The sequence below is a fragment of the Salvia miltiorrhiza genome, chromosome 2 (assembly GCF_028751815.1).
Source record: "Salvia miltiorrhiza cultivar Shanhuang (shh) chromosome 2, IMPLAD_Smil_shh, whole genome shotgun sequence".
NCBI classification, from domain to species: domain Eukaryota; kingdom Viridiplantae; phylum Streptophyta; class Magnoliopsida; order Lamiales; family Lamiaceae; genus Salvia; species Salvia miltiorrhiza.
This window is the reverse complement of record NC_080388.1, coordinates 69,198,269-69,210,857: the sequence shown is the minus strand read 5'-3', so window position 1 is coordinate 69,210,857 and position 12,589 is coordinate 69,198,269. Positions and strand designations below refer to the sequence as shown.

General features: G+C 32.1%; 1 protein-coding gene across 1 annotated transcript; it reads left to right on the top strand.

Annotated features, from left to right (window-relative positions):
- The first annotated feature begins 3,187 nt into the window (after positions 1-3,187).
- Positions 3,188-3,650, top strand: LOC131008762 (uncharacterized). Its single transcript, XM_057935797.1, has one exon. The coding sequence runs from the start codon at positions 3,281-3,283 to the stop codon at positions 3,506-3,508; it is 228 nt and encodes a 75-aa protein (XP_057791780.1). The 5' UTR covers positions 3,188-3,280; the 3' UTR covers positions 3,509-3,650.
- The last annotated feature ends 8,939 nt before the right edge of the window (positions 3,651-12,589 follow it).

The window sequence follows — 12,589 nt, the reverse complement described above, 5'->3', positions numbered from 1 at the left end:
AATATGTCACACTTGTAGCAATCACAAGGACCACCACTAACAATATTTGACTCCATTTGCAGGCAATCAAAGGCATTGCGGCTCTCACTATATCCTCACAACAAGAGATCGAAAAGCAACAAATTTGAGTGATGAGGGATTTTGTTTGATAGTTTCAAAGATGGAACTCCAAGAGGTGAAGTATTTATGCAATGTGGTTGGGTAATGGTTAGTTTGGTTAGGTGAAGTTGTGGCTTTATTTGGGAAAGAGAATTGGTATTACTATTATATATGAGCATCTTTATCCAAGGTTATATCTATGAGGAAATTATTCTTACGGCATCAATGATCTGCATGCATGTGGGTGGTGTCAATGCCAAAGATATGATCATTCCCATTCCACCTTTTTCATGTTTACCCACTCCTAATAAATTAAAATAAAATAATTAATATGAAAAGAAACAAGAGCATCTCCACCGCGACTCTAGCCTCCGCCTCGCCCCCTGACCACCCTTGCACTGGGGTGGGGTGGGGGGTTCGAAGCGAGCTCTAAAATAAGAACTGGGGCCGATGGATAATATTTGTGGCGCATGTAAACACGTGCGTGCCTTTTTTATTATTTTTTATTTTTTATAAAAATATCAAAATTTATTTAAAAATCTTTTTCTCTAATTCGACCGGATCTTTCAAACTTTTTCTTTTTTATTTTATTTTATATTATTTTATTCTCCCCTCTATAAATACACCTACTTCATACTCATTTTTTACACCAAACACTTCATAATTCTTCCTATTTTTCATTTCCTTTTGCATTTCACATTCTTCTTCCCATCTTTCACTTATAAAAAATGGAGCAATTCAACGAGTTCATCAAAAATCAAGCTCATTCTTTAGGCATTCCCACTTTATCCTCGATGGGGTTCTTGCCTTTTCTCTCAAGGCTTTTGTACGGGGCTTGATGCTATCGACTTGAATAAAACTTGTTTCGCTCAAGCTGATGATGTAGCAAAAATTCAATCATTCTCCAAGACGACGAGTGGTAAAGCATAAATGAACGGTGATCGTAATTAAAAGCTATGTTGCAATAGACAATTAATCCTATAATCTACTACAAAAAGTATTTCAATAGCAACACCCAAATTACTCGGAGGGTAGACGAATCCGACTAGTAAATGTATAGGGCCCTACCATTCCTTATATCTATATTATCAGAATCATTAAGTGAATAAGTTCTATTTTGGTATTAGTGGTGACAGAACATATTCCATATAGCTGTTTCTCCTTTTCATAGATGTGTGCAGTTGAAAAAATTCTCCTCACAAAATGCAATACTTCTCAATTACGTTATAGTAATTAATTATACATACATTAATTAAATATTTCCCCTCTTTTTACTATTCATACGGTCATAGCTACAAGATGTCGACTAATATAACAAATCGATAAGAACATATGGGAATTGAATGGATAATCAAACTAACAATAATTATTTGTGGCGTTCATACAACTTCATTCTACCTTCTATATTTGATTCTTTAGATGCCAATTAAATTAAGGCTTCAAGTTTTCAACGTTTGAAGATCATATGCTTGATCCATTGCATTGCTTGCCAAATCAACGATTAGCTACTCCATCTAACAGTTTTTTGACTAGCTTTAATTTGTTTTTTCTCTTATGGGTGCGTTCTCTTTGGTTGTAAATTTATCATGGGAAAATGAAGGATAAACAAAATATCACCCTTGAAATCCTTCATTTCTTTTCCCACATTTTCTACTTAACTCTTGCTCATACAAATGAGGGATAATATTATCACACCATTTTTGGAGGGATAATATTATCCCTCATTTGTAGTGTAAATGAGGAATGAGTAAGGGTCAAGTAGAAAATGTGGGAAAAGAAAGAAAAGATTTAAAAAGTGAAATTTTGTTTATCCTTCCTTTTCTCATGATAAATTTATAACCAAAGAGAATGCACCCTATATATATTCAGTTGGTGTTGTTGCACCGAATTAATAACATTACAACCACACAAAATTTCCTTGCTTTTTGGCTTGCATAGATGATCATTCTCTTTAATTAATTAAGACCTTTTGCAGCTGTACCTAGCTAAGTTTTGTGCATGAATAATACAATGCCAAGATAAACGCATGACTAAATTAATATATACGTTTTACTTGTACTAGCAGAGATTATGTGCAGCACATATATTTTCCTATTCTTTTGCCACTTGCTTGTGCATCATATAAAAGTATTGAATTGGAACCCGAATTCACACGGAAAATGTTCCAAGTTTTAAATTAATAACTTGAATTTACAATCAAGGGTATTCTTAATGGTGAATTATAGCATAAAAGCTCTTATTCATAAACAAAAGTATTTCGAGTGTTGGATTATAGCTTAAAATCTCTCATTTACAAGCAAGAGTATTTCAAATTATGAATTATAGCCTAAAACTTCTCATTAATTCACAATGATCAAAAGTATATGAATTGTGAATGATATCCTAAAAGTTATCATTCACAATCAAGAGTTATTCTTAACCATCGATGACACCCTAAACTCTTTTATTCACAACCAATAATATTATGAGTTGTGAATTACTATCCTCATCAATTAAATGAGTACTTATATTTTTCTTTTGGTTCGTCTACCACATAAATATTCATTTTTTATATGTATATCTCACACAACCCACTCATAATAAAAGTGGACTCTTATTCCACTCACACACTTAAACAATTTAATTTTGAAAATCTATGTCATCTCCAAATGAATACTCATCTGATGGAGGAAGAAAGTATAAGTTTTTATATCAATGAATACTTTTTATTTTTACTATCTCAATTTAAATATTTTAAAATTTCGCTCTATAATTTTCCTATTCTTTTAGAAAATAAATCTACCCAATTAAGCACTTGTTGTGTATCATATAATAGTGGTATTGGATTGGAACAGAGATCACATGTCGCTTCCATGGGATGGGAGTAACGCAAAGAATTGACCTACTATATTTTTCTTCAGTGACAAAGACACAATAAATAAAAATAAAAAATGAATTATATATCCATGTGGCGACAATGGGATAAGAAACGTGGCGAGCTGCCAATGACGGAGAGCGACACGTGTAGAGCAATAAAATCATAACATTTCGCCACGTCTCAAACTATCACAACTATATATTTAATCTGTTCCAATTTCCAAATCAACTCATAATCACACTTTGTTGTGAAAGCTATAACACTCCTATTAAAGACGGGAAATTGGAAGAAATTGAAGGTTTTGCATATTTGGAAGAAGAAGAAATGGCAATGGGTGTTCCAATATGCGTGCAGTGCGGGACGAGGAGCAACCCGTGCAGGTGCAAGGTGGTGGGCCCCACCGTCGGCTTCCTGGCGTTCACGGCGGCGGCACTGGTGGAGTGGCCCGTCGGCGCCCTCGTCTACTGCTTCCGCCACATGAAGGGCCGCCGCATCATGGCTCATCCCGCCACCGTCGTCTACCCAGCCGTCACCAACTCCATCCCTATTTAAACAATACGTCTCGTTTACTTTCTTCACTCATTCTCAGCTTCTTCTGTTTTTTTTCCTTCAATGTTTATGTCAAGAATAACAATGTTATCTATGTAAGTATCCTCTTTAATTTCCATACGGGGTATATCGATCTTGTATACAAGTCTCTCTCTCAAGAAATGATGTTGTAGATATAATTAAGATTTAAGAGCATACGCAATGGGCTTACTTGATAGTAGGGGGACCACATTGAGTAAATAGTGCTGCATTGGGGTTACTTGATAGCCTACTTGATAACATTAGTTTTGATTTTTATATTTTTCATTTAAATTTAATTGCTCAAATTTAAATAACACAATTTATTTCAAATTTAAATTGTATTAATTTTAAAATTCTAAATATTACATAAAACTTTAATAAACTAAAAACAATTTCTAAAAATTAACTACTCTGGTCCTAGAGGTCCGAAACGTGCCTAAAGGTGCTCCATCAAATCATTTCGAAGCTGAGCATGTAGATGTCTATCTCGAAGAATTGTATCCCTTCACACATATTCCTCGAAGGATACCGGTGTTTGTCCAGCACTCTCCGTCGAAGCACTGCTAGACACCTCGTCATCATCTCTCCAGTTGAGAGCCGCTTTACCTTCGTGCTCCACAATCATGTTGTGGAGAATGATGCAACACAACATAATGTCCTTAAGGTGCTCTACGTACCATTGATGGACTCTTGACGAAGCAACGCCACTCCGGATATATGCCATCACACAAGTAGTAGCCCATCCGGTATTCGCGCTAGTTGGCATGAAAGACCACCGGCGCCGCAGTTCTTCCTAACATGTCGGAGAAGAGAGGCGACTGATTCAGCACATTGATGTCGTTGTTCGAATCAGCGACGCCGAAGAAGGCGTGCCAAATCCACAAATCGTGGGATGCAACGGCCTCCAATATCAAGGTGGGCTCTCCCTGATCCCCGCGTGTGTAGGCGTCGTGCCACACCTTTGGGCAGTTCTTCCACGCCCAATGCATGCAGTCTAAGCTTCCGAGCATCCCGGGAAAATCGTGTCGCGATTCGTGCATATGAAGGAGGCGTTGGACGGCGCAGGTAATAGGCTCCAAAAGCCCGGATGACCGTCTTGCAGAACTTCTTGAGGCATACACGCCCGGTTGAGTCGTCCACTTTGAGATACTCATCGAAAACATCCGCACTAACCCCGGTGGCTAATTGGCGGATAGCCGACATGCATTTCTGTAAAGGAGAAAGAGAGTCTCGACCGATTGCATCAATGCTCATATGGAAGATTATATCTTCACCTTGAACAGCCTCGACGATGCGCAAGAACAACTCCTTCTGCATGCGAAAACGACGCCGGAAAAAAGTAGGACCGTACGTTGGATTGTCGATGAAGTAGTCTTGCATAAGACGTACATGAGCCTCTTCACGATCACGGTGGACGTATGATCGGGGACGTTTGACACGCGTCGGCTCTGGCGTCGGTGGGGAGCAGTATGGAGCAAACACTTGTTTCTGCAACTCTACCAACTCCATGAACTTTGACTCATTTTATTTTTTCCACGAACTTTGAGAAATGTCAAAAAATACACGAACTTTGACTCATTTTATTTTTTCCAACGAAATATATTGTTATAAATTCTTTTATAATTAACAATAAATACCGCTTCACTTGAGATTAGGTGTTGGGAAGTTTCTCAGTCACATGATCATGTGATGAATATTTCAAGTTATTAATTAGATCGTAAAATGCTAATTATAACTATATAATTCGACGATAGGTAATCATCCACTCATTATCTCTCGTTGTCTTTTAATTAGCTAGCTTAATTAATTTAATTAATGATAGATGACAGTTAATCATGTGCGATAGGTAATCATACACTCATTAAATTCAATTTTAACTTAAATTTTATGATTACCTATCGCCAAATTATATAATTCTAATTAACAGCTTAATTAATGGCGTGAAATATTGATCACATGATCATGTGATCGAGAAACTTTTCAATGTCTAATCTCAAGTGATGCATTATTTATTGTTAATTATAAAAGAATTATTTGGATCATTTTTTGTGACAATATATTATGTGGGAAAAAAATAAAATGTGCCAAAGTTTGTATATTTTTTGATAATTTTTAAAGTTTATGAGAAAAATAAAACAAATCCAAATTCGTGTAATTTTTTGACAACTTTTAAAGTTCGTAAAATTAAAAACAAAATGAACATAAAATTCGTGTATTTATTGTTTTCCGAAAACTTTCGATTCTAACATTTTTTGTTGTCATTTTTTTAAACTTTAACTCTCTCTGAACTATATTTTTCTGATTCCACCAATGCACAAGGAATATGGATATACTGCGATAATTAGAAGATAAAATATAATTTGTAATAAAGTACTCCCTCCGTCCCAAACGAGATGTTTTATTTCTTTTCGGCACGGAGATTAAGAAATGTGTATAAAGTAGATAAAGTGGGTTGGTGGAAATTATATAAATATTAAGTATAGAGAGATAGTGTATTGCCAAAAAAGAAAACATGACATTTCGTTTGGGACGGAGGGAATATTTGGTGTGCAATAATAATAATAATAATAAAAAGTATTTGGTGTGCAAGAAAAGTATGGAGATGAGGGATTAATTTAATAATGGTACGGTCATCGTCGGGGAGGTATAAAAAGCTATAGCTTTATTTCCCTCTCAATATTTCTTCCCTTGCAAGACCACATTTGTACAGTTGCTTAGGAACCAGACGATGTCGTTCTGTCTGTTCGGCTACGCCTACCTACACGTACACGGTACACCCCACCGCACCTAACTTTTCCACCAATTTACTTAGAAAAACTTAATGCTTGACCCAAGTCAGCCTCCCAAAATATACGCCTACCTGTCTAATCAATGCGAGTTTTCTTCCCTTGAATCAATAAATCTTCTAGTTTATAGCCAATCTTTTAATTTGTGTTTTTACAAGTTTTTTTATACTAAAGGAAAAAAAATCTGATTTTATATATAGTATTTACCACCGTGTACCACCGTGTACCACTCTTATTATGTTATAATTTTTAATTATTTTTTATTTAATTTTAATTTATTATGCTTTTATATAATATAAAGATAATTAACAAGGGTTCACTCATTCATTTAGGGTTTATAATTATTTTTTTTTATATTTATTTGAATTAATAATAGATTATTTGGGTTCATTAATTCAAAGTTAGGGTATATAATTTTTAAAATTTTAATTTTTTTAATGATGAATACTAATTAGAGTTTATAATATAATAATAATTTTTATTTTTATAAAAAACAATTTATAAAATAAAGAAATGAAGAGTGGTACACGTGGTACACACTATATTCTGGGACAGAGGATCCCATCGGTTAACAACGAACCATGATTTATGAAATTAAAGATTTTATGTAAATAGAAGCTAGCTAGTATGGATAAAAGTAATTGCACAATTGATTCAGACAATACATATATAGCTAGAAAAAAAGTGGTTCTAGCTATATGTTATAAATGAAATCTCTAGTGGGCATACTTGGATTTAGGTGTGGCACCGTATAAATCTAAATAATCCATTGAATCGTGTAATAAAACATGTAGCATGCACAACATCAAATTTAACCATGCATGTGATAGGATGAATATAAAATATTATGATTAAATATTTAAAGAATTAAATGATCAAATAATTAATTTATCAAAATAAATTTATTGTTTTTTTAATTAGCTATCTAACTATGTGTACATCTATTATGTCACCTAAAATAAAAACGTTTAAGATAATTAGCATCAACATTCTAAATTAATCTCTCAAAATATTTTTTTCTCAAAATATTTTTACATGGATCGAAAGTAACTAGCAAGGTGCATCGCACGTCCCTACGTTGTTAGTAATAGTCACACGATTGAGGAACTAACCCCAACCACAAAACACATAAATAGTTAGTCCTTGTAATTAACTACAGAAATCAATTGAAAAAAGATCATATATACAATAGTCAGTCATTAATTCTTAAAAAAAATGATTCAAGAAAACCCTTCAAACCTAAAAAATTAACATTTTCATGAATAAATCAAACTAGTGGTCCACTTCATTGACTACCTCAATTAAGTCAATCTCTTTTTCGTGCAATTAGTGGCCTTTACTCAGCTCTTTAACTATCACTAAGGACCAATGATGCTGCCGCATATCTACCTACAACCAACTCTCTCTCTCTCTCTCTCTCTCTCTCTCATATCGTTAGCCTAAAACTATTTTGTTTGATGATTTGTTAACCCAAAGCATACAGAGAGATGGCGAGGCCTTTTCCCATCATGCAGCAGAAACTCGACTTTTTACCTGCAGCCTCTTTCATAACGTTAGCTGCGATTTTCTCAGTATTTTCGGCGGTGATATTTCTGTGCGGCGCTCACCACGGAATAATAAGTTCGGTGATGGGCGGAGAGAAGGCGAAGACGGTGAGATTGGGAGGCGAGAACAAGAAAAAGGGGATTGAGAAGATGAAAAGCAGCTTCAGCAATAAGGCGCTGCTGATGAGCAAGATGGTTTCATGGAGAAAAGTCGAGAGCTGCGTCGACGAGCTGGAAGAGGTCGATGAAGACGGCGTCGTTTGGAAAAAGACGATCATCAAAGGAGAGAAGTGCCGCCCTCTTGATTTTTCCGGCAAGATTTTGTACGATTCTGATGGAAATCTTCTGCCGGATTATTAACTACTGCTCAATTTTCGCGCGCGTCCATTAATTTAGTTATTAACTGTAAGATCATCTTGTTTGTTTTCGTCTCTCTTGCCGTCTGTGTGTTTATTTTGTTTTACTACTTTGTTTTTGTTTATCATGTTTACTAGTGTTGCACCTGTGCTTCGCACAGTATGTGAATTTTATACTTTTTTTTTGGTCACGTGAATTTTATACATTTTAGTATTTAAGTTTTTTATATTACATTTAAGCTCAACCAAACACCCTCTGAATACTAAATAATTTATAAGCTACTCAGGGCTTATAAGATCTTCAAAGTGTTTGACCTATGATGCACAGATTCTTCAAAAATTAGCATGTATGGCGAATCGGATTCTTTTATGGTGCGATTCTCTCGGATTCTCGTCGGATTCGCACCCGATTCGCCACGTGGCGTATCTTTTAAAATAATTTATAAAAATAAACCGGATTCGCAAATTCCATAGGCAAAATTCATGTATCTCGTGCACGAAAGGCCTACACAAGGTTATTTTGATAATTTTATTTTCAGTTATGAGTCATGACTTCTATATTGGACTAATAATATTTGAATCGTTATATTGTTGCTCAATTAACTTATATAATTGAAAATGCTTAACTTTTGGGTAAAATAAAATGTAAATTACATATAATTAATTTAAGAAAATTTAAATTGTATATATTTTATAAGCATTATATATCAAAAAAATTTAATAATTATATGTATCCTTGCCGAATCGCACCCTATAATTTTTAAAAATCCGTATCCTCGTACTCGTATCGTATCGCCCCCGCATCCGCACATCCGTACCTATGCAACATAGTGTTTGACAAAATAAACTGTTAAAAAGCTTATAAACAGTAAAATTAGGTAGGTTATAATCTTAAAAAAATAAGTTCCCCTACGTCAGATTTTTTTTTCTTCTTATTTTCTTATAAGTAATACTCATTATTATAAAATAACTCAATTATGATTTTTTTTTTTCATTTTATTTCATTCTAATTCATCTCTTTTCGATTTTCTCTCTTTAATATTTCAGCTACACTATAAACCCTAAATCCTAAATATGGGCCTATATTTCTATTCTATCACATTAATGTCATATTAACGATTAAAATTCTTCAGCTACACCCTGAACCCCGACGCTATATCCCATTTGAATTCATCTCTGCAAATGATAGTTAGGAAAATAATTTTACTACACTATCACATCATTAATTAACTTCTTTACAATTTATATTGGATTTAAAGTCAATAACTATATTGAAACTAATTTATGATAGCGAATGGTTCCCTTTGCCTTTTTTAAATGTTCCAACCCGTATATATATATATATATATATATATATATATATATATATATATATATATATATATAGGGGCGGAGCTAGGGGTGGGGCAGGGGGTCACTGGGCCCCCCTGGAATTTTAAAAAATATTAGGATATTTTCGTAATTTTATATTAAAAATAAAAAATATATAATTTTACCTACATCATTATTTTGTTGAGCTATTTTATACTGTAATTGATATGTAAGCTTTAGAGGTAAGACGTTTAGAATAAGTAAACACATAATTAATTTATACATAACATGTTTGGATTGGATTCTAAAGATTTATTTTTTGAATTTTATATTGAAAGTTACTTTGTCTTACAAAGTTTCATGGGATTTTGGAGAGTAAAATCACGCACTATTTTAAATTTGCAATTTTAACGTTTTTTTAGTTTGGCGAATTAAATCATTATTTTTTCAAGTTTTGCAATTTCGTCCCCCAATGTTTTTCGATCGCTAGAGTGTCGAATTGGAGCTTACGTGGATTAATAAAGACGATGACGTTTTTGTGAGGCCTAAACGACATCGTTTCGCACAATTTCAATTAAAAAATTCTCCAAATTAGAAAGAGACTGTATCATGTATTTGCACTCTATATAATATTCAATATTTAGTAATTTTATTTCAAAATACATCGTAAAATGAATATGAGTTTGAAAATCTGTTAAAATGTGTTTTTTGTAATTTAAATAATATTATAATTATGTTATTGATTATCATTTATTTTTAATTTAATTTAGTTTAATTTAATTTTTATTTTTTAATTTAATTATTAATTTTCTTTTAAAAAACTTTTTGGACCCCCCTGAATCGAAAGTCTGGCTCCGCCCCTGTATATATATATATATATATATATATATATATATATATATATATATATAAGTTGATCATTTTTTTCTTTCTACTTATAATTATTATATTGAAAATTCAAACATATAAAAAAAATATTAGTAGAACAGTTTATGCATTATTTTGTTATAGGTTTCCGAAATAGAACATATATTTTAGAAACAAAACTAATTTCTTAACAGGAAGTGTAAAAAATTGAGGGACTTATTATTGTAATTAGGTTAATTAAGGATGGATATATTTATAATTAGGTTGCGTTTACTTTGATGGAAAATTTTCATTGAAAAAGGATAGATAAGAAAATGTGAGATAATATTATTATTTTCTCATTTTTTTTTATCATGTGTTTACTTTGATGGAAAATGTTGGATAAAATTTTCACACCTCTACCCTTGGATAATATTATCCAACATTTCAGAGAAAAGGGTTGAAAAGGAGCTGCCCGATAAATTTTTCTAGGTCCATCAAAGTAAACATGTGAAAAGAGTGGAAAAATAGTGAAAATATACTTTTTCTCACCTTTTCCATCAAAGTAAACGCAGTCTTAATAGATTGTGGTGAAGTGAGAACAGAAAGACAACTACTGCTATGTTTGTGAAAAGGCTGTCTGCAACTCATGTACTCTATCTGACACTGCCGTAGGTTTTCTTTTTTATCTAACTATAAATATACATAGAAATTTGATTTTTGGTTTGTTACTCTGTTTTCATATTTTCCTTGTAAGCTTATATATGTAATTAATCAGATTATTATTATCATATTGCACTATTCATTTCTCATAAATATTTTTAAAACTCCATATGTAAATTTTATAAACATTATAAATCTGAATCACAATGGATACCCTCTTGTAATAAAATAAAATTAAGCTACATAATATAGAAAAAAATAAGATTAGTTATCTACCTAGCCTATCCAAATACAAAATTATGAATACTCCCTAAAACGCGCTAACACACACACGTTCACATTTAAAATATTAGGGTTATATTTTTTGTATATTCTCTACATAGAAATATTCATTAACTTCATCTTTTTCCCAATATTGACTATAGCCGGTGAGAAAAAAAATAACTGTACAAATTTTCATATCTTAAAAATAATTAGATAAAGGAGTATAAAGATTTACATTTATATCAATATATATTTATCTTTACGCGCTAATCTTTCAATACATGTCTAAAAGATCATGTTAAGTATGAATATCAATATATGTTTATCTTCATGTTTCTTTTACTTTGTTATTTCATATTGAAAGCTTAAGATGCATGTCTATAAGATAAAGAAATACAAAAGGTGTGTATGTTGGCCAAGCGGCAAGCGGTTAATGCCAAAAGTCTTAGGTTCAAGTCATCAGTGATGCGGCCTTTAAATTTCTTTATTTAGTACTGTTAGTTTATAAAAAAAAATATAAAATGCTTATTTAATTACAAAGATCTACATTAACCCGAATTAATTTAGTGTAATAGCACTCAAAATGTCAATAAAGATTTGAGTCATAACTTGGTTCAAATTTATTGAATGTTTAAATTAATAACATTAATTAATTTAAGATTCAATAAAACAACTAAATTTAATAAGTTACCAATAATAATAAGATATATATTTTTAATAATATTAATAAGCAAAAAATATTTATATAATAAATACACAGTAACTGAGCTCTAAAACTCTAATTTACTCCGAACTCTAAATCTGCAAATTCAATATAAAAATTCATAATATTATTTGCGACCCACACACACTCACCCTCCAAACCCTAAACAAATTTTATTTTACTTCTTCGTCTTTCTATAAAAAATCCCAAACATCAAACCTCCATTGATCCTTCTTGGTTTTTTTCTTTTAACTCCCGTGTTTCCATCTTTCTTATATATCTTTCATATGTTTGCTCATCTACATACTACAACAACTATTTCAAAACTCCAACACTTTACAATCAAAAATGTCAAGGCTATCCTTTGATATAGAAATCACACCTAATTTCTCTTCTTTGTCGTGTGCATTTTCAATTTTGACACCCAAATATGAATCTTAAGGTCCAAACTGCAACAATCAAAGTTTCGAAATACTTACAACTAAGTATCAATTTATTTTCTCATTTGTACAACAAAACTTTTCAAACACAATTAATATTATAATTAAGTTAATTAAGAATTAATATTTTTGTAGTTAGTAGATTGGGGT